Source organism: Lingula anatina, chromosome 5, assembly GCF_051362555.1.
Source record: "Lingula anatina isolate TDL-2025a chromosome 5, LinAna3.0, whole genome shotgun sequence".
In the NCBI taxonomy this organism is placed as follows: Eukaryota; Metazoa; Brachiopoda; class Lingulata; order Lingulida; family Lingulidae; genus Lingula; species Lingula anatina.
This window is the reverse complement of record NC_141771.1, coordinates 15,212,707-15,239,437: the sequence shown is the minus strand read 5'-3', so window position 1 is coordinate 15,239,437 and position 26,731 is coordinate 15,212,707. Positions and strand designations below refer to the sequence as shown.

The 26,731-nt window shown below is 38.6% G+C and overlaps 1 protein-coding gene across 5 annotated transcripts in view; it reads left to right on the top strand.

Annotated features, from left to right (window-relative positions):
• The window catches only part of LOC106179577 (calcitonin gene-related peptide type 1 receptor), a 60,370-nt gene that overhangs the window by 948 nt on the left and 32,691 nt on the right, over positions 1–26,731 (top strand). For 2 of the 5 annotated variants that reach the window (XM_087012997.1, XM_087012992.1), the window contains exons 1-2: positions 7,115–7,487; positions 22,755–23,671. In XM_087012997.1, coding sequence (XP_086869123.1) covers positions 23,440–23,671 — 232 coding nt within the window. In that variant the 5' untranslated portion in view covers positions 7,115–7,487; positions 22,755–23,439. Of the gene's footprint in view, positions 1–7,114; positions 7,488–22,754; positions 23,672–26,731 lie in introns of those variants that run through there. The other 3 variants (XM_087012995.1, XM_087012996.1, XM_087012993.1) reach the window with 3 other exon arrangements.

The window sequence follows — 26,731 nt, the reverse complement described above, 5'->3', positions numbered from 1 at the left end:
CTTTACCCTCATTAAGCTGTAATAGATAAAATATTTATTAACGGTCATATCTTAAGCGTATTTGACAGCGATTTATCAATGGCAAAAAGGAAATGATATCAACATCAATCTTTCCCTGATCTCTGGAAATTGTACGGTTGAGTATTTAAACGTGATAGGCGTTGTTTTTCTCGTATTTTATGTCTTTTCGTAGCTTCTAAATCCGCTAGGAGGGGAAATATATGCTAGGCTACGAAACCGCGAGGGATGTTGGTTTAGGAAAGACAATCGAAAGATAATTAAGGAAACCGCTAGAGTCGTATTTTGGGTCTTGTTTTCGATCTGTTTTAGTGTCTAGTTTCGCTGGAACAAGGAGCTCCAGACAAGCTGAAGAAGCGGACGCTTTTGTCATACATATTCGGATTTTTTTCCAGGCGAAAAATGCAAGTTTATTGGAAGAAAATTAAAAGAGACGTTCTTTAACTAATAAAGTGAAAAAGGAGTGCTTATTTCAACGGTTTTTCATCTTACTGTTTTTTATACATATCCTGGTTTTATTGCAGAACAGAATAAATGAGGTCCCGTTGTTTTCTGTTCTTCTCATCTTCATTCTCATTTTAATCAATAATTGATTTTTTTCACTTTAGAAGTTGCATTTGTTATTGGATACGACTTACTTAGCATTGACTCCTTTTTTTTTGGTAATACTACAGACAAACACTACAAATGCCAAATTACTGAATATTCTTGAAGGCCATGTCAATCTTTAATGGGTTTGTGTACAGGAGATCGAAGTCCTACAGTAGATCTAGAGATACTAGGGCACTCCCAGCGTCCTTCTGATTACACTTGTTGGTTAAGAATATCTGAAATTAAGAGCTCAAAACTAGTATTGGACAAACTCGTATTCAGAAAACGAATAAACGGAAATGTCAGTTGGGCACCCGTAGTCTCTCTCTCTCTCTCTGACAATTTGAAAACAATTGGATAGGACTGAATAGGCGCGTCCTCGAAAAACAGCTAATCGAATTTCAAGTATGCAGGCAGAGAAAACAGCCAGCTCTGCTCTGTGCGTTCTTCAACACCTCCATACCATTTGTTTGCTTCAAAGTATTTTCTAAACCCCAGTCGGGGATTACTGAGAATATATTCTTATTTGTATCACTGATAGGTTCATGCAAGGTTCAGGAAGGCGTTAATTATACAACGAGAGGAATCGGCGTTGCCAATTAAGTTAAATCACAGCTTCGGATTTGTTGGGGTTATTTTTCCTACTGTTACTCCGACTTGGCCATTGTCTTGGAAAGCCCTTGGTTTCTACAGCCGTCTTGCGAAAGAATGGAAATAAAATCTGGTCGTGATATAAAAAGAGCACTTGATAGGTTATCATCATCATTATTATTATTATTATTATTATTATACGAAGCAGGACGTGATATGTGTACATTCCTTTTTTTCCTTGTATGGTGTCCCTTTTTTAGACTGCACGTTCTGACGAAGAACAAAATGTGCGAATATTAAAAATAATGAAAAAAAAAATAATGATAGTAGTATATTTGCTTGGTGGTACATGTATTTTAGAAAAAAAAAAAAAAACGGTAATTTCCCGCAATCGACAGCTAAATTGTAATTGTTGTTTACTTCCAATATATGGATGTTATCTCGAGTGTCGTCATCAAGGGATGTCATTATCCAGGTGTGACAGCAATAGTTGTCCTCGGAATGGAAGTCCGGAATCACATATCATTTGGGGTAAATATATGGGACGAATGTCACCCGTACAAAGTAATGGGGAACCGATTACGTTTCTTAGTGAACTACTATTCCTGTCATACCGGTGTCTCGTGACAGAGAGTCCCCCCATGATAGAGAGTCCTCTTTCCATTCATTTGTGCAGGTGAAACTTACCCTAGATTTTGACCTACTTAGGTCAGGCTAACCCTAAACATTATAACTAAAAGCAGGGCGGACTCTCTGTTACACGGAACACCAGTTACACAGGCTCTAACGGGGAGATATATTTGTACCCCTCCTCCTACCCTGCCACGTACTGCCTTTACCAACTTCAAATGCAAGGTAGACATTAAGCCAGGGACTGTTTGAACCACCCCTGTCGTTTTGATGTGAGTGTCCACGTGGACTTTTTGGTAGAGTCCTTCTTGGTCACTGTCAATCACCTTATGTTGTCAGTGGATATGATTCTAGGACTCATTAATTTGTTTACTGCTTCCTAGAATTATTCAAGCGACGGTGAACCGCTGCAGCTTGTGCCTTCTTTTGTAATTATTTCATTTTTGGATAGTCCAAAGAAGTGAGTTCTTGGCAAAACATAATTGGGGTCGATTGAACAAGGTCTTCATACTTTACTTTACCGGAAAATCCGTTTCATCTTTGTGTACTAACGTATTGACCACCGGGGAGAATGCCATTCGTTGCTCTGAAGCTCGTTGCTTCGCAGGTAGAATATAAATTGATAGATACATGTATCAATATACAAAATTATGTAAAAAAATGATAATAATATTATTTAAAAAATGTCACTTTTGGTTATGGTCGATGTCAACCCATCAAAACAAAAATGGTACTATTGATCGACAGCCATTAAAATTTTGGCAGCCTCAGTGTCGTTTTTTCAACAAGTTCTCTTCGCCACTATAATAATTTAGCAAGCTAACAGAGTACATCTACCGTTTACCATATCATGTTAAAAGCTCTTAGTAGACCAATATCAAAGAGCCGACTTTGGGTATATGCAGTTTTCTGACTTAAGCGGTTCAACGCTAATCTCAACAACTTTGGAATACATCTGAAACAAACCCCAGCGATAACAAGTGGTAATAAAGCCAGTACTTATTTCACACTTGGGCTAACAAAGTTAGATCAACGGTTAAGCGCCAATTCCACGTTAAAAGCGTCTCTTTCAAGCTGGCCTCTTTAATGGGTTAAAAGTAGCTATGTCAGTCCCGCCGCTCTTCCGGGAGACAGCGCTCTCTGTTGTTATTGCCAGCAAAAGGAAATAGAAACGTTGTCAACTAATGGAGTGTGTTATCTGTTACGTACTTGATCTATGTACTTAATCTAAACGCAAATTTGTTGTTAAGTCAGTTTCGTCATCACTTACCACAGTAAAAAAAAAACAACGCCATTCAATTTATATGAATTGTTCTTACAACACCCACTGCACAATTACGCCATAGAATAGCGATTATACGCAAAGAGTAAATCTACAGTGAGTATAAGCAAAAAGTATATAACTCTTTGGTATAGGGAAAGATTCACGATTAAAATGTATACATAGATAAAGACAAAAATTCTTATTTAGTCATTTATGTGAGTGATTCTCTTACTTATGATACTAAGGCATATTTGTCCGTAATTGTACCTAGGATAGAAGATAAAGATATTTTGGGTCCTGGGTAGTACTTATCATCATGTCGTACTTAGATTAAGCATGACAATAATAAAGCAACAGGACAGGATAAGAAAAGAAATGATGTCTCGATGGCAAAACTGTTCCTTTAAAACTGTAATAAAGGTCTCAGTGCCTTTGGTTGAGTTTGAAACACCGAAACTAGATATGACCCAGGAAGGCTGGGTATAAATAAATGAAAATAATAGAATGAGATGTGAAATGGATCGGTCAGTATTTTCTGACAGAAGTTTTGTTTTTAATCGGGATGTTTGGAGACACATGTCCTTGCAAATGGGGAAACTACTGAGGCGATCTGGAAAATTGGCATGTCTGAACATCAGCAAAGTAAAGTACGTAAGAGCTAGAGAACACAACGATTACAATACTAGTACATATGAGATAGAAAATTCTCATGGTCAAAGCAGTAAGCATGTTTAAGTTCAAAATATGTCTGATGATGAGTCTTCAGTCTAAAGAACGAGAGAGAAAAGTAAGAAAGCGAGAGAGAAGAAGAAGAGGGATGAATAAGAGGAAAATGAGGAAAAGGGAGTTATGCGATCGAACGAGGGAGAAGAAGAAAAGGCTCGACAATTTATAAGATCATGAGATAAAAAATGACATTGTCAAAGCGGAGAGCGTGCAGGCTTAAGTTAGGGCACTGGTATGTCTTTGGTTTAAGTCAAGGAAGTAGAAAGGGGATATGAATGAATTAGCCAAATGCATTAATCATAAACCTAAAAGTGCAGTTAGTCCTTTGATGTCTATTTTTGTTTATCGAATTGTTTTCTGATGTTTGTGGGCTTGTATATTTGATCGACTAATAGGAGAGAGAGAGAGAGAGAGAGAGAGAGAGAGAGAGAGAGGGAGAGAGAGAGAGGGGGGGAGACGGAAAGAAAAAATGAGCGAGTGTGAAGCCAAAGTTCGAGCGAAAAAGAGAATGAAAAAGAAGAAGATGAGCATAATGATATAAGAGAGAGAAAGAATAGCAAGAAAAAGATATCAAGATAACAAAAGTACAATGTAAATTGAAGTGGAGAACAGGAGAAGGAGGCTATGTACTACACAGTGTAGTACGTACTTATTCAACAACCTCATTTCAATTAGATGTATATAAAATGAATTCTGAACATAAAGGCACCTGGTGAAATACACGCCTATGTATAGCCTACTGGAAATAATCCAGGCATATATATAATCCAGGCAAATTAAAGACGCAGCGCTTGTAAATATAATAGAATACAGAAACTTTATCGTCATTTGTACCTTGATGCACTTCATTTTTTTTTTAATCCGGTGTGTTTGGACGCAACAATACATGTGCATGTGATTACATTTCGTCTATATTAAGAAGCATAAACCCCAGGCATTTTTTCTACATTTGCAAAAAGTCACAAAAATATTATTGCATGTGCGGCTTTCAGACCAGCTTTAAAATAACATTTAAGTTTAAATCAATGAAATATTATTCAATACGCTTTCACAAATAGAACATTGAAGTTGAACATAATTGAATGATTCTATGTCATAATATATAAAGATATATGAGTTTGTGAAAGTGAATATTTCGGGATGCCGACTCTTGAATACGCCCCCTGCACAATTCTTTTACACCCCTTCAGTCTAGCAGAGTTAGAGCAAATGGATGCAGTGCATTCAAGCGCCTTTTCCCGAAAGTTAAGACTGCTACATGCAGTAAAAACGTCATCATTGTTTCACTCCAGTATTGTCAGACAGCAGCTATATACATGTAAGTGAGTGTCATTAATTAACCAGGCGTCTTATTCCGATCTGCAAGTAAGGCGATTATGTTTTCCTGTTTTCTATTGAATACCAATGAAAATGTACCACAGAAACACAAACATGTTGACAAGGAAAGGTCTGTAATCCGGTTTATGATACATTTAAAGCGAGCGTGGATTTCCAGTAACGCATATAAACCACTTCTACAAATTTGTTATACGGCTAAAAGTAAGAAACCGACATGCCAAGTCACATTGTAAACCAAATTAATATCTCCCTCAGCCCAAAAGAACTTTAAAACGGCACTTTCTTTAAAAATTTTGGTTGTGTCAAACGTATCTATCTGGCCCACCATACAAAGACCCGCTAGGAGCGCAATAGCATATAATACCCATGTTCTTATTCAAATGTTCATGATGCTGTTGAGGGATATTTATATCTCAGAAAGAAAGCATAATGTACCTGTAGCCGTTCAAAAATCAATTTTAGGAAATATGAAACGATACACTTAAGTATTTAGCTAAGTTAAAATATTTGGAACAGTAAGGTGGTGTTTGGTCGGGTTTTGTGGCAAAAGATTGACTGCAAATGCATTTTTAAGATAAAAGACAACCCACGTCTCGACTGTGAGCGCCTTTGTGCCAACGCAATAATTAAATAATAAAATAATGGATTAACATATTGCATGAACCTTCTAACACTGTCTCGGTATTTTTGCTTAATGGTTATTGGTTATTGGCTTTTTTAATGCTCCTTTTATGTAACTAGTCAATTTTCACTGCTTCAATAATGTGACAAAGCAGTTTGCTGGGATATATATTTTTTTGTGGCGAATGAGGTTTATGTCCAAACTGTTGATTATAACTGATTTTGAACGCTGACATGTTTTTGTATCTTTGGTACTTCTTCCACAAACGTACTAAAATGCACTAACCGAATCAAAGAAACTCGATATTAGGTTGTGATTTCGAATATCAATATATATATAAACGAAATAATGGATGTTATGCTGAAAATTTTTAATTCATGTAATGTCCATTAAATTCAAACATTCTCTTTTAATTCAAACACAAAAAATCCCCCTTTACGCAAGAAACGAAGCTAGATCTTTACTTATTTGTATTTACCGGTACTTCTTAAACTATTTTTGTCCGTTTGGCGCGTAGACCCGTCACACCCAGTTACCAGATTCAGTGTAGGCGAAGTGTCCCATTTATGCAAGGCCGCTATATTTATATGCATCCCTACTGAATCCCATTACTTACACAGACAATTCGAACACATACCGAGACGCTGATACGTGTATCTGGTTAACAGAGAAGAAATAACCCCATTTAGCATCCGCGGATATCAAATGCAGCGTCATCCTGACAATTATTAGTTATTTATGGCATCTCTTCGTCCTCGATGTTGCTTATAAACAACCCTCTTTCACACGTTATGCCTTTCCGATGTAGTTTGCGCCGGAATTTAGCACCGATAAATCGTTAGTTGGCACACCAAGAGTCTTTATGCATGTCACAGTACAGATGAATCAATTGTTAGTTTAGATCTACCCATGCACATGTAACCCATCCCTTGATTTAAACATTCGCAGTAAGGTCAAACTGTTTTATTAGTGCATTGTTTCTCTTTTTGTTTTAAAATTTAGTATTTTTTTTTCCTATTTTTCAGTGGTAAATCATGACATATTCCTTTATTTACCTCTGCTGCTTATTTTTGCTTATATTTGCTTATCTATCTATCTATCGATTTCTTTGATTATCTACTTAACCATTCCAAACCTCATTTCTTTATCTATCCTAATCAAGCCATGACTTTAAGATAACTAAATCTCTTTACTAATCTCTACCCCTCAAAAACCTGTCAAAAGTCAACTCATTCGTGTATCCCGCAACTGCGACTTTCCTAATAAACTGTGATTTTCCATAGCTTGGCCTAGAACGCGTGCTCTCGTTCGTCAATCCTACTCACTTCCGCGCAACAGTTCGAGGGCGAGGGGTCAAAACGACAAGAGTTATAAAAGTCGGTCTCAGCTGTTTCTACAAATACTGGTTGGTTTGCGGCGTAACTCACAGATCGAGTATCACCATTTTTGACGAGGAAACGACGCTGTGTTAATGTCACCCGCCACTGATTTCTGATTTGATGCACGTCGGTTAACAGGCTGAGGATGTGCGAACATTAACAGCGATTTCAGTGATCATGTAACACAATTTTTTTTGCGCTCAATATAATTTTTCGAGATTTTCCAGAGAGATGCTTGAGTGATTAACTGTTCCGTGGTGCCGCAATTGTGTTGACAGAGCCTGATTGGAAATGTATTTTTCTTGTGCATTTTTTCAAGTTAGTTAAGGTAAGGGAATTAATCTGACTTCTGTTGTTATGTTACATACTATTAACTCCCATGCTGCAACCTTGTGTACTTTTTTCTTTTTTTTCACCTCTCTCTCTCTCTCTCTCTCTCTCTCTCTCTCTCTCTCTCTCTCTGGATGTATTTACTGATTTGCAATCCCACTTCAAAATTCATGTCATTTGTATCCTCTTTAGCAACCCATATACATTCTTATAAAAAGACAAGCATTTCATTAAGATGCACCATTTTAGCCTCACCATTATGGCGTTGACACATATATGATTTATAGTTATGCTTGCTTGCGCTGTACTGTCTCTCTCATCAACAGAGAGTTGTATTACATCAAATACTCGGCATTAACGTTAAAGGAAAAATAACTGATAGAGGAAAATATTCATTCGGTCAGGCGCATTATGCAAACCCTCTAGGGGGCTTGCTTGTCGTAACAAAATGAAGAGGACACCAAATTCGATATCTGGAGGTGTCATTCGATGCACAACATCAGTATTAAGTTTCAGGGTGTAATTATGATGGTTGATGAATGCAGTCAGCGAAGCACATCTGAGTAATAGATATGTTTGGATGGATTTACACAAAAAATGCGGTGTTTACGATTCAGTTGAATGGATGAATAATTAAACATATGCATTAAAAGTCTAATAAACACCCTTATATACTGGTGAATAAAGGCACAAAAGCAATGACGAATAATGAAGCATGCACTGGTAAGTCGGGTGGGAGAGGGGGGGCAGAAAAATAGGTTTATTCTGTCGAGCAAAGAGAGATAACGGTGAAATAGAAGACGTGGACAGTTGCACAGCCATATGTAGGGCACGTGGATTGGAAAAAAATGTTTAGTCTCGTTTTGTTTGTTATATTTTTGGGAGAGGTGGGTTAGGGGGAGTTAGGAACACCCTCGAAACTAAGTTGTATTATTGGGGTTTAAGATGAGGATGTATTTGTAGCCATAAGAGCTGGGGCGGGTGGAGGGAGAATGCTGACTGCCCCCCTCCCCCCCCCCCCCCCCCCCCCTTTGAAACATGTTTAAAATTGCTTTCTACGCGCCTGGATGCGGCCAGACCCTATAATCGACATATCCCACGGTGATCATGTTAGAAAAACCGTTGGGAAGAGGCGTCTCTCACGTTAAGCTGGCTAAATTTCACATTTTGATCATTATTATGCAGGGCGGAAAGAGGTTGCGCTAGTGCGTTTGGGCGTGTTGTGGCGTGCATCACGTTAAATGCCATTGCATAATCTTTTTTTAATCTTAAGTTCAGAAGCATGAGGTCAATCTAGAACACACACGCATGCTCGGCCGTAGATAGGCACGCAAGCACGCACAGACAAGTAAGTACTCGCGTATGTAAAGGCGCATTCAGAACAGCGAACTAACAGACCCTCAGATCAAATATGTCGAAACATTTAAAAGATTGCCTCTTAATTGACAATTAGACACTAAATAGATTACCCGCGGGGACCACGCAACAAGATTAACTGTCAGATAATCGGGCTTAAATGTCCGTCCCGCCTACTACAAGCTGTAAGGGGGTAATTAAACTGCCGTGCGCGGTCGGATGACTGCAATTTGACGTGAACCCCCCAGGGAGTTGGGTCGATCTAGTAAGATCGATCTAAACCTCTGGGAACGTCCTCTATGTCTCACTGTTAGGTAACTGATGGTGTCCCCGCCTCCACACACGCCATCACTGCAGGGGTCTAGCATTTAACCCCGGAGCCTTGATTTCATTCGTTTAATGGCGCGTACGGGGAGGGGGGGGGGGAGACCATCAGTGGATTAGTAGGCTCTGCTTTTATGTAGGGACCGCCATATTTGATCCGCGGATAATCTTTTTTGAAAGGCCTCTTAGGGTTCGACCTATTTATTGGAGAGATACGCCGTGTGACGCTGACCTGTACCGAGCTAATGGAGGTTAAAATCTCAGTCACACGGACTCTACTTTTCTTCACCCGGGCGTCACTGTGCATTGAACATCATATGAATAGAGGGATGACGTGGTCTGCAGTGTTTGTCAACTTTTTCATCCTTTTGAGAAAAAAACATTTTGTGTTGCTTTTTTTACTTTTAACGTGTGGCTATGAGATATTACGACTATTGTGAGGTACACTCTTACAGTGCACTTGTGTTGCATTATCATTAAAAAACCGTTCTTCACCACGCCTCATGACTGAAACATCTGACAGTTTTCATATCCTCCTGTTGTTCAATCCTTCGCTTTTTTTTCTCCGCTGATTGATCAGGGCGCTCTCGTGAAAATAACAGAAATACACTTTGGATCACCCATTACTTTCAACGTAATTTACAGCGGGGTTTTAATTGTTACGGAATTATCTCTCCCTTCGTCGATTAATTTCATTTCCTATCATCTACATCTCGTGACAGGCCGCGGCTTATTTTTCACGATTGTTCCCATAGCTATCCCAGAAATTTGAATTACCGTAAAAAATGGAATCAATTTGTCGATATTCGCGTAACTGCTCGTTACTGTGAGACACAATAATATTGCGGGTATAAATGTAATCACAAGGTCATAAATGCAATCACTGGATCGTTAGACGCCCTGTTAACATCGGTTGGTTATTATTTTCAACAGCTGTTTTCTAGTCATTAGGTCTAAGAGACATTATGTTCGATAATACACGTCAAACTGTTTAGAGCTAAATAGCTTGGAGTCAAGTTCATTCCCAGATTTATTTAGAACGAAAATAGTCAAAGTGTACGAATCCTCTGCACAGAAAAGCCATCATTTTGCTGGTATGGTATCATCTCATATGAACAATGATAATTTTAATGTTCTTTTTCATGTTCTATGTAAGGCGCAGGAATAATAGATTGATTAGTTTTCTGACATTCCGCTTGTTATATTGATGAGAGGGGGAGAAAGGGGATCTTACGGTATAAGAAGCTGGTTGAGGTGTGCCACCAATACGCCCAACCTGAATCAGAAGAATCTGTGTACATCTCTCTCTCTCTCTCTCTCTCTCTCTCTCTCTCTCTCTCTCTCTCTCTCTCTCTCTCTGTGTGTGTGTGTGTGTGTGCGTGTGTGAGAAAAGAGAGAAAGAGTTTGTGTGTGTGTGTAATTATGTGTGTGTGTGTGTGTGTGTGTGTGTGTGTGTGTGTGCTGTCTATGTGCCCGCTTATGTGCGTGCATACACGTGTGCATGTGTGTATATGTATGTGTGCGTGTGTGTGAACCAGACTGAATATCACATCTAATTTTCCAATAAAAAACGGAAGCATTTCTCTGGCATGGTTTGCCGCACGTTTGGATAAAACAGCTACTTAAGAAACCGCAACAATGTTGATCTGAATGCATGGAGTCTATATGCACCCCTTTCAACAACTCAGCTGAATTAGCTGCAGAAGGTCCTTAGGCTACTTCTGATACATCCACAATCATGTACTGAAAATATGTGCGATTGCAGTGTCGGCCATTTTTTTTTTGCAACTGATTTGCCTGGGTTAATAAGCATTATTTATATGGTCGGGCTCAAGGTAAAGACATGCAGTGGGCTGTGTGTGTGTGTGTGTGTGTGTGTGTGCGTGTGTGTGTGTGTACGTGCGCGTGCGTGCGTGTGTGTGTGTGTTTGAAATTGTAATTTGACCCCGGCCGAGTAACAAGGACTCTGTCCTTACAAGCACGTCAATTACGTCGCTATCTAACTCCCTAGTTAGTCGTAATGTCTTCCCGGTAGGGTGATTATATCGACCCCAACAACGAGAGGTGAACTGTGAAGTATAAATGTCCTGGCAACTCTAACACATCTGTCGTTAACACCATTTAAATCTATACCGTGGGCTCTGGGAACTGAGACTAAGGGACCATTCCCACATATATTTGGATCGATCTAACTCCCTGGGGAGTCTCACTAAATTGCTGTCAACTCGACCGGCTTAAATGTCTGTCACGCCTACCGAATCAGCTAGGTGGTAATGCAATAATTCGATGGATCGATCTAAGCATGGGAACCCAGTCTAAGGCCGCAAAAACTGTACCTTGCTGGTCTGTCTGTTGGTCTGCCTACCTTATCTATCTATCTATCTATCTATCTACATGTATCTATCTATCTATCTACATGTATCTATCTATCTATCTACATGTATCTATCTATCTTTCTACATCTATATATCTATCTGTCTATCTGACGATGAAGGTCATTTTGTCAAATAGCAACACTATCCTCATATCTGAGTATATGAATGAACAGGGTTATTATAATACTGTTAGGAAGTGAATTACATGCAGTGGCATCTTTGCTTGGTTGACAACCTTTTTACCCTCCGCTGTAGCACGCCATTTGGGTTTACAAGCTTGTTCTCACCCCTTTAGCCTCTTAAAGTATTTTCTTCCTCTACCAAATAATAAATAAATAAATAAATAAATAAATAAATAAATAAATAAATAAATAAAAACAAAGCAAGAGAATCGAGACAATTATTACAAATACAATGAAAAAAATGCAATTGAGATATCTCTTTCATGCGCCAGTTTTTGTTCGCTCTTGCTCACTAGACATCTTTTTGTAACTTGTCTTTGCTAAAAAAAAAAGACTGTACTCAGTTCTAGTCACATTTTTTCAACTGTCCCGGCAGAAATAAAGAAAAAATTATCTGGTTCAGGCATGCAAGAAATTGAATCATCCCTCGATTATCAGCCTATTATACAATTTACAATTTCATCACACTTTCCAAGTATTTAACTCGAAAATATTCCCAACCTGCATTGTAATCATAGATTAACTAGTTAAAACCGCCCCCAGTGCAATGACTGTTTATAATTTCATTGCCCAAAAGAGTTCCAGCTCTATTTGATCGTTATCACCTCAGTCAAATTTCTTGGAAATAGAAAAATCCAGGAATTTCCGCAATAGCCAAGTCCTGATTGGTCTTCGCGTGCTGCTAAAACCGCGTGCCTTTACACGGCGCACATTGCTGACATGCACAAGAGGAGTAGTTTAGAAGTTTGTAGCAGTTGGGAGGAAAATCTTCAAATCAACTTAGGTGGATTATACAGGGACACGCGCCTTTTCTATCCATCCAACCATTCATCTATCTATCTATCTATCGTTTTTTTTTGCTGTTGCAATTTTCTGCTTTGTAATATGGCAGGGGACTGTATCGACCTTTTTTTACGCGATAATTGTGCATCTCATTTCATCTAAATTTTTCTATAAGGAATGCGAAGAAGCTACACTACGTAGTTATCTCTCAAAAGCACTATGGTGCCCGCTCATCTGTATTCCAAATATACATGCATCGTTCTGTTTTCGTCATCAGTCACTTGTCATAATACAATAATTGCGTGACTGTCATAACTCCGTTACAAAGTTTGAAAATATTAAAAAGGATAAATTGACAGAAAAAAGATTGTCCGTTTGCATGTTTTGTGGCTTTGTTTTCCTCATTATTGGCACTTGTAATTTGATGTAATTTGATAATTTTATTGCCAACCAGCTGGCGCATGTAACGGCCTAGGTATATGGGTTTATATGTCTATGTGTAACACTCTTCAGTAGCACTGTTCTTGGTGTAGTTATGGACCTGTAAATATATGTCCCGTTTGCATGCTTTTGTGTCCTGTTTATTTTTCCTCTTCTGAATGCAGATTATTAAGCAAAACTAATTTTAATGATCCGCTATTGTTGACTTTGACAGAAACGTTTAGAAATTATATTCGTTTAATCCTATATTTGCTGGGACGATAACAGTTTTGGCCTTTGCTGTAACATACATACCGCCCGGTAAATATCATTGAGGTTTATATCGCATTTTCCCATCACTTCAGCATGCCTATTCCTCTTACAGAAGAGGCAGACAAAAAAATAAATAAATAAAATAAAATAAAATAGAATAAAACGAGAGGGTTGAGAACACTATTTTTAAATAACCGAGAAAAAAATGCAATCGAGATATCTTTTTTATGCACTAGTTTAAAATGTATGTGTTACTTACAGATATTCGTTTTTGCTGAAAAGGACTACGCAGTTCTATTCCCATTTTCTTTTCAACTGTCGCGGTGAAAAAAAAAAAAAAAAGAATCAATTAATCTGGTTTCAGCAGGCAATTGAAAGATCCTTCTGTTATCGGCTGATTATGTAACTTAGAATTTCATTACGTCTTCCAGAAAAAAAAAATATCTGGGAAATATTTCAAATCCGAATTGTCGTTCACCGTGGCTTACATGTACGATTTAAAACCACCCAGTGCGATGACGGCTTATAATCTCATTTCTTTCAAGAGTTCAAGCTCTATTTTATCGTTATCACCTCAGGCAAGTTTCTTGGAAATAGAAAAATCCAGGAATTTCCGCATTAGTCATGTGCTGATTGTTTCTCACGTGCTGCTAAAACTGCAGGTCCACACATGACATGCATAATATCTATCTATCTATCTATCTTTTTTGCTGTTGCAATTTTCTGCTTCGTAATATAGCAGGACATGTATCGCGGCTCTTTTCCCGTGATAATTGTGCCTCCCAAATTATCCATATTTCCCTAAAAGGAATGGGAAGAAGCCACTCTGCAAACATTATTTGGCCCCCAAAAGCACTATAAAACTTGCTCATCTGTATGCCAAATATGCATGCATGCACATCGTTCTGCTTTCCACATCAGTCACTTGTCACTATACAATTATTGCGTGACTGACATAACTCGGTGACAAAGTTTGAAAATATTAAAAGAATAAATTGACAGAAAAAAGATTGTCCGTTTGCATGTTTCGTGGCTTTGTTTTCCTCATTATTGGCACTTGTAATTTGATGTAATTTGATAAGTCTATTGCCAACCAGCTGGCGCATGTAACGGCCTAGGTATATGTGTTTATATGAAGGAACACATAGAGGAAATATAAACAGAACAAAAGCAAAAGCATGTAAACGGGAAATAAATTTACTGATCCGTAAATACATCAAGAACAGTGCTACTGAAGAGTGTTACACATACAATACAATAATTGCGTGACTGACATAACTGAGTGACAAAGTTTGAAAATAAAAAAAGAAATTAATTGACAGAAAAGAGATTGTCCGTCTGCATGCTGCGGGCCCTGTTTTCCTTATTATTGGCACTTGTCATTTGATAATTCTATTGCCAACCTGCTGTTGCACGTTATTCCCCAGCTACACGTATACATGTCTATGTGACACCCTTCAATATCATTGTACTTGATGTACTTACGGACCAGTAAATGTATTTCCCGTTTGCATGCTTTTTCGTCCTCCCCCCCCCCCCCCCTTCTGAATGAAGATTTTTTACACAATACTCATTTTAATTGGAGAGCCAGATTCTTCCATGGAAGTTAGTTAGTTTCTTTCTTTCTTTCTTTCTTTCTTTTTTTTTTTTTTTGGGGGGGGGGGGGAGGTTAACCTAAACGTCACCCAAATTTGTTAAAAAATAAAATAACATGCCCTTTACATTATCCACTTTATTTTTTCCTGCTTGGGAAAGGATGCCCAAAAGACTACTGCTAACTTATGATAGATTCACTGAAAAGGAAGACAATTTATCTCGTTTCATGATTTCACATCCACATTCAAACCTTTCCTGCCAAAAGCTCAATTAAGATGGCACACCTTGCATTGAAATAACCGAATCAAAGAAGCCAACTCCGGTACATTGTAGTGAATATCTTTTAAGATAACTTAAAAAAAAAAAACAATTACAAAAAAGCTATGATCATTCATTTACGAGAAATGCAAGCCCACATTTATTTTACACAGATTAACGCGCCTCCTGGCGAAAAGTAGAATGTAGAAATAGCTGGTGATTATAGGAGTACGTTGGCAACAGGAGGAGGCGTGACTATTCTTCCCTTTTCTTGTCGAACAGTATAATTAAACGATCCAATCTGTATACGTGCACTTTGTGAGCTTGGCCTGGGGATGACGCAAAAGCATCCCATAAACGGAACCCCTTCGATTTGCACGCCTGGTTAATTACCTAAATCAAACAGCAGGAAGCAGATTTCCAGAGGCCTTGAAAAGGGGAAAAGTGTGGCGTAATTACGTGGCAGCACCTCTCATAGAGACCATTCCCACAGATATTTAGATCGATCTACCCCCCCGGGGAGTCTCACTAGATTGCTGTCAGCTTAACCGGCGTAAATGTTTGTCCCGCCTACTAAAAGCTGTAAGGGGGTAATTACCTTTTGTGCGCGCTCGGCTCCCAGAAGCTGGCAGCAATTTAGCGTAAACCCCCAGGGAGTTAGGTCGACCCAGATGGATCGATCTAAATCTGTGGGAACCCAGCCATAGTCCACTGGTATAGAATGTGGCACTAAAATAAAAAGTTCGGCGGACTCACCGATTTATGTGAGCAGTCCACTTCTGAAAACCAAGGTGGTTGCAATAAACCATCTCTTTATCGCGTTTAATACAGTTGACCTCTGCTTTTGCACGTAAATAGCCTTCGAAACAGATATCGTGTGCAATCAAATTTCAATTCCCCTGGACTTTATGAGACTAATACATCTAAGTACCAGTAGCGGGCAAAAACAGCAATAACACGGCGTAGTGCCACTATGAAAAACTGCATTAGACATGTGACATTACCTTATTTATCCACCAAGTTAAAGAGATAAAAACTGTTCGTTTTGGTCAAAAAAAAAAAAAAAACGGATTTTCCAGGGACAAACGACGATTTTTCCATACTAAGCAATGGCAATTGATCCCATTCCGACATTCAAAGTTAGTCCATGTTTTATATATATTTTCTTTTTTTTTTGTTATAATCTCTTAAGAGATTATTACTGAGGTAAAGTCATTTTTTTATGAAAGCCCACGTGGTCTAATGGAAAGCACAGGTTCCAGAATAATAAAGATAACTGCTGTTTTGATGGTAAAATGGAATTTATTATATTTCTATGAGTTGTTTACAATGTAGTCATTGTGGAATATGAATCACATACGAACAGTTGTTATCATTTTAACTAAAGCGGCATATTATATATTGAAATGGCGCTACATGTATATTTGAGAACAATAAGTCTGTTAGTAAATTATTATCGTCGTTTTGTTAACTTGATTCACATTTACATATGGATAGGTCATGCAGTCATTATAAAAATGAAGTCGAACAAAAATAAATAAATAAACATGAATGAATAAAAGCAATTTAAGAACGGTCTTCTACACCTATTGGTTTTGTTACGAATGATTCTAAGTCGATCAATAGGTCACTGTAATTAAAGGCAATGCAAAGTTATCAAAACCAAAAACTTTTCCCTCTGAATTCTACCTAGACCCCGCGGAAAAAAATAAAAGTCGCAAAGTCAAGTTGAAATTATTAAAACACGTCTTCTTTTGACAATTTTCGACTAATTGTCTATTAGAATTGAACGTGAAAAGGCGATCAGTAATGCACATTTCTTTGTAGACAATAGATATAAATTGCCTGCTTAATTACCATGAAACTGACATTTTTCTAGAGACACACATTCTGTAATTGCAATGCGATGACTAACTCTTAATCCAGTTGCCTTTACTGCAATCCTGACAACTTTAGTGATTAATTATAAATTTAAAATACAGAAACGATGTAGTGAAGCTGGGAATAATAATCTTGTAATTAAGAAAAATGGCTCTAAAATCGTGAGTGATGCATTTTAATTCAGGACAAGCGATGTGCGTTCAACCTTCATATAGTTGGAACATTTATTTTCCTGGAAGTGTCAGCAATCTTTAACACTGAATAATAACCTATGGCGAAGTATTGAGTTAACTGAGATCTATGTGGGTGTTTTCGAGTTCTGATTATCTAATTTAAAGCGTCGCGAGCTCAATTCGTCCAACTCAATCCCCTTTACAGTGGCGAATTGAAAAGGTGTCAGGGAGGTCCTGACCCCCACCCCCTTCGATTTCTGGAAAAATCACACCAATGGCCCCCTCTTGAAATTAGAATTTTGACAATCTGAATCAAATTTCAAAACCGTTCCAAATGGTACTGTTCACCCTCTAAAAATACCAACATTTTCCCGAACCCTTCAGCGGGCCCCGAACCCCACGCCAAGGAGGGGGGGGGGCAGGATCAGCTTCGCATCCGCGGCCTGTTATTCCTAAAAACTGGACCCCCCCCCCTTCCAGTAATCCTTGATCCGCCCCTGCATCAGGGAACTGACCAAACATTAAGAAATTAGAGCTTTCAACCGGATCATTAGGTCGATATTCTGAGACCATTTTTGCCTATGCAGTTCCTGGAGAACTAAGAGAAAGTGTTGAGATTTTATTAAGTTATGTCAAAGTGTACCTCTGTATGCCACATTGTGTATCTTAAATACATCTTCATTATTCAAAGGGGAGAGTAACTGCCTGTAATGCCGCCAGAGTGCCAAGAATGCATTTACACTGTAATATATATCTTGTTATTGCATTAAGCGTTAGTATATTGGACGGCGTCCTACTATTAGGTTATGTTCTTCAGTTTTTTATCTGCCCGACTTATTCTCCCGTTCGTATTGTCAAACTTCCAATTTCTGCTCGTGATACCTATGCAGACTTGTAATAACACACTTTAAGAAGGTAGGGGGAGGAAATAGAAAAAATGGCTGCGGGGTTGGGAGAGCTGAAAATCGTACTCGAAATTGAACCTTGGGCGAATATTCGTCCAAGGTTGAACATCGGTTGACATTTGCCTCAAGAGAAAAATCTTCCTTTTGCGTGTAACACCTTCTCCTGTATTATCCAACCAGGTACCTTAGAATCTTTGGCACATACAATTCTGTAATTTAATGTCACTCGAGGAACAAAGGTTTCGTCAGAGGTATGGTAGAGGGGAAAATAAAGTAATTACTAGCAATGTTTTGCCCTGGAGTAGTTAATTAGACAAATGCACGAGAGCTTGAGAAAAATAAAGGTTATTTTTTTACATCACATATAGGGAATATGTTGATGTGGTTTGTGTACAGAACTGTTTCCTTCAAGGGTACGTAGCCAAAGTCCGCATTTAGATTCACACATCGTACTTGTACTAGCTGGGTCTGCCCAACTTTCCGGGGGATTTGTGCTTAAGTGCAATCAATAGAATCGGCTTAAAATTATCTGTCACACTTCCTCGAACAGAAGCGGATTCCGCTGATTGCACTTAAGCGAAAATCCCATGCTGAGTTGGACCGACCCAGCTAGTACGCTGTGTGAATCCGAATGCGCCCATAGATTAGCAATCTATAAGCGCCTAATTTTAGCATGGTTGAGATAGTAGGCATGATCCCGTAAAAAAAATCACTTGAGATCTACTAACAGAGGCACACAGAACCAGTGAGTAAAAAAGTTCATTGCACTTCGAAATCTCTTCGTACTTGTAAGTGTGGAAAATAATCCCCCGTGAGGCACAAGTACACGATAACCCTTTAATCTTGGCAGCATTTGCGCTTTACCTCGATTCCCAGGCCTCGCGTTTCAATATTTACTACAATGGAAATAAGAGACATAGTAGCATATATAATGTCCCTTCCTAGCTAATAGGAATGTTACAACCATTAGGCAAATGGCGCAAGACGGACCCACTGACCCATACTATAAGTAATGCTTTTTACCCACTTCAAAGACAAATTCAGACTCCCATGGTACAATAAAACTCCCCTGGTGTAAATGTCTGCCTAATTTTTGTGGAGATAACGATCGACTGTGCATTATTATGAAACGCATTCATTCATCTTAATTATTTTTTTGTCTTCTCTTGTACACTTGCGCATTAAGTACCCTCTACCAGGGTGGTAGATTTTATAGCCACAATTTCCACATTTCCCACATTAAGGGCTTGTGTAACATTACGCACAATGTAGTACAAAGCTTGTGCGTTAAGTGTTGCGCCCCCCCCCCATATAAAAGAAGGAATTGCAAATAATCAGTGTTTGCAGATGAACCTATTTTTGTCGCCCTAATGTGTATTTAACATTACAGTTTAATGCCACTGCTAATATGTCCGTTAATATCAATCCTTTGTCGGCAAAAAAAGTAGTCACCGTGCACCAGCTTTAATAACACAACTACCTTAGAAGACATACCTCCCCTATTATGCCTGCGACGGAGGTGTTTTTATGAAAGGAAATTGATAGTATTTGTGAAAATAGTATCACAATTACGGAGTTATTTGATTAAAAATCGCATTGGAACAACTGTGAAAATAACTTTAAAAAAGGAAGCTGGTTTGTAGTCTACACTGTACTCCAATGGAAGATTCGGAGGGGGGGGGGGGCAGTGGGCTGCGTGCCCCTACACTTTGCTTTGGGAGAATCCCCCCTCGTTTCCCTTTCTCCCTCTCTCCAAACCAGCAGAACAGTTGAATTAAGCGTCACAAGACAAAACCAAGGAATCTTCCCAGCCCTGTGCTCGACATTCGATAGTCAAGTTGCATCCGTCTACAATTTTCCACCATACTATATTATCGTATGCTTTTTGTTTGTTCCTGAAAAAAAAACAGAATCTCTCAGTGTTCTTTATTGCAACCACATACCCCCCCCCCCCCCCCCCAGTAGCAGGGGTGGCATCCAATCAGTAACATAAAGATAAACATACGTCATAGAATATAACTGCTATGTATCATTGTAAAGCCATAGGGCGCATTCCCATATGTTTAGTTCGATCTGTCCCCGTGAGGAGTCTCACTAGATTACTGTCGGATAATTCGGCATAAATGTCCGTCCCGCCTACTACAAACTGTAAGGGGGTAATTAACTTTCGTGCCCGCTCGGCTGCCAGCTATTTAGCGTGAACACCCAGGGAGTTAGGTCAATCTAGTTGGATCGATCTAAGCTCTGGGAATGGGGTCATAGACTGGGCTCCCTTACCTAGATCGATCTAATAGGATTAATCCATCTCGCTAAATTGCTTTCAGCTCAAGCGTCTCAGACGTCTGGCACTACTGAAGCTGCTAAGCGATAATTAATTACTCCCTAGCAGATTCAGTACGCGTGACAGATATCCAAGCAGCTTAACTTGATTGCAATTTAGCGAGAATCCCCTCGGAGATAGATCCACCCACAGTACGATCAGGTCTGGGAATGGTCCCATACTAGAAACACCGCACGTGGCACCGACATTCTGTCCCTTAGCGTGAGTGTATCGTACTGTCTGGCCAAGGACACAAAATATTCATGCGTGTTTTGTGCCTGCATGAAGTCAGACTGTAGTTTGCCGTGTTCTCTTCATCCAGGGAAATAACATAACTTTAAAAAAGGAAGCTGGTTTGTAGTCTACACTGTACTCCAATGGAAGATTCGGTGGGGTGGTGGGGGGGGGGGGGGGGGGGCAGTGGGCTTACACTTTGCTTTGGGGGAATCCCCCCTCGTTCCCATTTCTCCCTCTCTCCAAACCAACAAGAACAATTAAATTAAGCGTCACAAGACAAAACCAAGGAATCTGCCCATCCCTGTGCTCGACATTCGATAGTCAATTTGCATCCGTCTACAATTTTCCACCATACTATATTATCGTATCCGAAAGCTTTTCTCAGCTGCAATAAGAGCCACGACCTCTCACAGGCACGTTTTCCACTAAAGTTTTTTTTTTCGCTTGTGATTCATGTCCTTTTGGTCCGTAGATTAATCTTTTTCTTAATGATACATACTATCATTTTTTTATAATGCACAGATAGAAAGAAAACGGTTCAAGGTAAAGGTGTTAAAATGAATGTTTTATTAATTGGGCATTTATAGTTTGATTAATGAGTTCATACATGTAGCAAAAGGGACTGATCAAGATCGATGTTCCACGCACACGAAAGAATGTTTAAAGAAATATTATTTATTTATTTATTTATTTTCACAATAAAGTATCACTGAATACAGTATATTCATTTTTGTCAAGAATGGAGTGTAAATAATTTCACCATGAATCAGCAGAATATGTCAATACCCCAGCGGCTTCAGGTACAGGGATTAAGAAAATGAATATATTGAAGACAAAATGTCCCAAGTGTCTTCCCAATAATTGGTTTCGTTATGTACCAGTTGCTACCAAAAATCCACTGGACCCCCCACAGCACTTAAGGCATCAATATTGCAACTTTAAGCATCTCAGAGCGCACGCTTCTTTTTGAGGGTTTTGGCAATAGACAAGCGAAATAACTTATCAAATTTTTAGATACAGTTGTGACGGCTATGCTAAATGAAACCGTGGCCGAGACACAATATAACCCATTAGCTTTTACAGCAATTTTGCAACGTGAATTCGACCGTGTTAAAATTACCTAAACCTCTTAAAGCACACCATATAGTCTAATAAGGTTATGACGCGTAAAAGGTTCAAAGCAGCTGAGAACTATTACGTAATCGATTACTGCGTCTGTTCGAGTCAAATGGTAAACGAGTATTTCTCATACACTGCAATCTCAAATAAGGCAACAAAACTGTCTTCAGTATTATTTATTTATTTATTTATGTAGTTTTTTACTTTTCATATTTATTTGTTTATTTATTATCGTAACGTTTGCACCAGGCAAATGTGATTATAATTCTACACTTTTGATCGAGGAATAAGAGAGTTTATTTCCGGTGATCTATAACTGAAAAATTGTCGTTGACAGCTGCAGATTATACATCTTCGTTGTTGTCCAGTTAATTTTCAACAAACAGCACTACTTGGCAGTGGGCGGCCTCGTGTTGCCCGGTAAAACAACTTGTTCATAATGGAACTTGACAGCAAACAGTTCTTGACAAGTTGACGCACAGCATTCTAATAGACCGCTGCACGGTAGTTTTAATCAGGAAAATTGTGCATGTCCGTATGATGTACTTTTATGCGGCTAACAGAAGACATCACTATTTTAACTCATCTTAATGAAGAGAAGAGCTCTTATCCACGTCTTGCAGAAGACATGTAGTAATTAGTTATGGGATCAAACATAATGAATTTATGATATTTTTCAAGTTATTGTTGTGCCACTGATACACACAAATATTTGAATGCATCATCATGTCGAAAAGCACGTTTTATGAGAATTAAAATGATCATTATTGAAGACGTAACGTTTTCGAAAATTTTAAGTTAATATCGGAGCTACTTAAACTCATATTGAAGAAGACATCATATTGATTAACTTTTGCGATTAGTTACTGGATGAGTTTTACACTTGTTCGAGAAGAGCCGTAAATCAAAATGCTGATTTTCCGGTCACATGCCATTCACACTCTCGGGAATTGATTTTATCCTCGTAAAGGTTATGAGTTATGGAAAAAGAACAGACTGCTCGATTAAGTGTGGTACAGGCAGAAAATGCGTTATCATATGACCTTAGTGGTTTTCATTTCAGAGCTCTGAGGCCTTGTCAGGACAAGTACATACACAGTTAGCCAAGAAGTGTATCTGCATGTAGAAGAGCGACTGGAATCGCTCGTACATTGTAGCCTCGCTGTGGTAGCCTCATTAACTTCCGCTTCCTCGATTTTAAATCGACGGCATAAAAAAAGAAACCAATAAGTATGCTACCTGAGCGCATTTCAACCAAACCACGAAGCTGACTTTGACGAGACCAGAAGGCTGATTGAGTTGGATGAAAAAAGTGCACACTGGATTGTAACAGTGACTTAAGACAATTTCGATCTTCATCCTCAATTCCCCGGACAGACGTTCAGAGAAAAACGCAGTTAGTTATATCATGTCAGTCCATTATACGAACAGGATGGGTGTCTACGGGGACTATTACATGCGCATGGGCTCCACAGTTCTAATACATATTTGTTTTTAGACTGGAGGAGTATGGACCTCTAAAACTCGCTTCTGTACACCAGACAATCGAAGGAACTCAACGAAACGACACTGCAAACTAGTGTTCAACGTGCAAGACGGTATGAAGTTTTCCTAAACAAGTGAATGTACAATCTTGGAAAATAGGAGCCAAACTAGCAGAACATATACGTTTATCAAGCAGCACTTATCTTTTTTTAAGAAAAATACCGCATTCAATTGTGTTGTGTACATGACTATCTCACCTGACGATGTACAAAACGAAAAACGAAACAAGGTACGACACAAGCAGCGGCTCAGAAACTAATGACAGTTATGTGGCCAATGTTGTTGTCAGTGGTACAGCCAAGGCTCAGCCGTCACTGGACGAGACCCCTGCCGTGATCAGACAATACGAAAACACCGTTGATGACGTGGCTGGGTTGAAAGCAGCGTACTTCAAATGTGCGACAACTGTCCTGAATAAGCCTTACCCCACGGACGGTAAGTGTTATTAGATAGAAACCTGAATACACGCAATAGGCGTCAGCCAAGCAAACACTGGACGTTATTATAACGTTGACATAACGTTTATATATATATATATATATATATATATATATATATATATAAACTTACTGTAAATTAATTGTAATGTTACAAATCGTTCTGTGTTTGCTGGGAGATTTTTTTATCAGGAAATTCAATGTTCCTGGAAACTTTTTTCTTTGCCTTGATTCTTTTAGAGTCTAGGTAGACCGTATCCGAAACCACTTTCATAGCTTATCGCTTAATGAAGATACAGACTGGTGACTTCCAGTGTCAATACGCATTAGAAATGTAGAAATAGAGAACGAGTTTATGGATTATACATGTATCTCTCTCAGTGGGTTTGGATATGGCGTACCATGGGGGATTAAAGGAAAAACGCTGAAATATCGAGAAAAACTCATCCATTTGCTTTATAAAGGATTGAATTGCATTGTGTGTATTTAATAAATCTTATAAACGCGGCTGATGCATCAGATCGACCATCTAACAGAGAACGCTCATAAAAGGTCATATTGTTCGGTAAAAAGAACCTTTCCAACGATGATTGCAATGTTTTTGCTGGCAATAACCAAGACGCATGTTAACGTGGCGGGGTGTTTGTGACGTCAAAAATTGCTGGATTTTGTACTTAGGACGAACGCTAACAGAACACAGAAACGTTTTTTTTTTAAATAAGGTTCCTTATCTCCTGTTTTTAATAATATTTGACGTCAGGGCAGAAGGCAAGGGGTAGTAATGAGGACCCGAGGACGTCAAATGAACCACCTTTTAAATCGACAAAAGTCCGCTTTGGATATGAATTTGTTCTAGTTTCGATGTCATTTCTGAAATTGTGTCAATTAAAGGGGGGGGGGAGCTCTATGAAAAATTACACGAAAATTGCTGAATATACTGGCTTTTATACAAAGGCCTCTGTTCTCTCAGAAATGAGTTGATTCGTCGTAAATCTTAGCTGACTCAATTTTATCCACCTTTTACAACTGCAGTTGACCCGAGAAGGACACGCTGACCTCAATTGACCATTCACTGAGCACTGGCTTTCCTCGCTGAACTTTGTACTAAGTATCTCCACATTTCTGCTCACCCCGACCCAAAATACGTACGATCTACCAGGTTCGCAGATAATTGCGTGCACTTTTATCTGACTTGCACAGGGTAGAAAAGTACCATCATTTATCTAGAGACATATCTGTAAATATCTGGTGAAAAAATCAATCTGTGGCCCTGGTAAAGGGTACGTAATATTCCCTCCAAAATGCTACCCACTGAATACAATTTATGTACAGCAATGCTTGAAACGGATACATAGTTTTACAATAAATTATATGGAAAATTAACATGATCATGGACATAATTGGCCAATATTATAATATACGGTTATGGGCTTATTTTAGTGCATTTCAGTGGTTTTCTGGACACATATACGACATTTAGAAAGAGCATCAATGTGTTTTCTCCGTAAGCTACAAAATAGCCGCAAAAGCACTTGCAAAACGAATGGAAATGACTTTACCAACCATTATCAACAAAAACCAAACCGGGTACGTTAAAAAAAGATATATCGGTGAAAATATAAGACTCATCTGGGATCTTATGTACTCAACAAAAAGGCAAAATAAAGAAGGGATGGCAATTTTCTTAGATTTTAAAAAAGCGTTCGATTGCATTGAATGGGAATTTATAAAAAAATGCCTGAAAATATTCAACTTTGGCCCTGACTTCATTCAGTGGTTTGACATTATGTACGCCAATGCTTCCAGTTGTATTACAAACAACGGATATTCCTCGCGATTCTTTTCAATTACAAGAGGTGTAAGACAAGGATGCCCACTGTCCGGCCCTTTATTCGTGCTGGCCGTAGAAATACTAGCCTGCGCAATACGCGCAGATCCATCCATACGGGGAATTACTATTGATCGTCATGAACACAAATTATGCCAATATGCCGACGATACAACGCTATTTCTAAATGATGTTGGGTCCGCTAAAAACGCATTGAAATTAATATCTGAATTCAAACAAATTTCTGGTTTAGAACTAAACTTGAGCAAGTCCGAAGCCCTGTGGCTTGGAAGCAATAGATTCAACGACGAAAAGCCCCTCGGGTTGCTATGGCCGGATAGACCAATAAAAGCTCTCGGAATTCATTTCTCTTACGATTACGAAAGCTGCAGGTTTCTAGACTTCGATAGTAAAGTTGATCAAATTGAAAAGCTGCTTAACCTTTGGTCCAGCAGAGACCTCACATGGATTGGAAAGATACAAATACTGAAAACATTGGGTCTGGCTAAACTGGTTTATGCTAATACAGTTCTTGAGACCCCAAATGATATTATTTTGAGGATAGATGCTTCATTCAAAAAATTTCTATGGAATGATAAAAAACCAAAATTAAAGCAAAATACATTAATAGCCCCAAAGAGTAAAGGTGGTTTAAATTTGACGCATGTGCCATCGCACGTGCGGTCTCTGAAGGCCTCAATGGTTAAGCGCATAATGTTAGCTGACAACGATGATCCGTGGGTTATAAACATACTGAAATATTTAAGAAGTGTGGGAGGAAAACTTATTTTCAGTTGTAATTATGAACTGAAGAATATTAACATTTCGGACATACCACCTTTTTACGTAGCCATGCTAGATGCATGGAGTGATGTAATACAAACAGACCCTAATAATGCCTCCGATATAAAGAAACAGATAATATGGAATAATAGATTCATACTTGTAAACAAAAAGTCAATATATCTAAGGCATTGGTCAAAAGCCGGAGTAAATTATATGCAAGATATTATAAATATTAATGGTGAATTTATATCATTAGAAGAAATAATAAATCAACACAACTTCGACATTAAGCTGCCGAATTTTCTAGAATACGAAAAAGTAAAAAAATCAATTCCGATATCATGGTTACGTAAACTTCGGGAAAATGCAGAAACAGTTGACAACACAGACTCAGATGAGATAGTATGGACTCTAGCCTCTACAAAAACCATTTACGATAAGCTA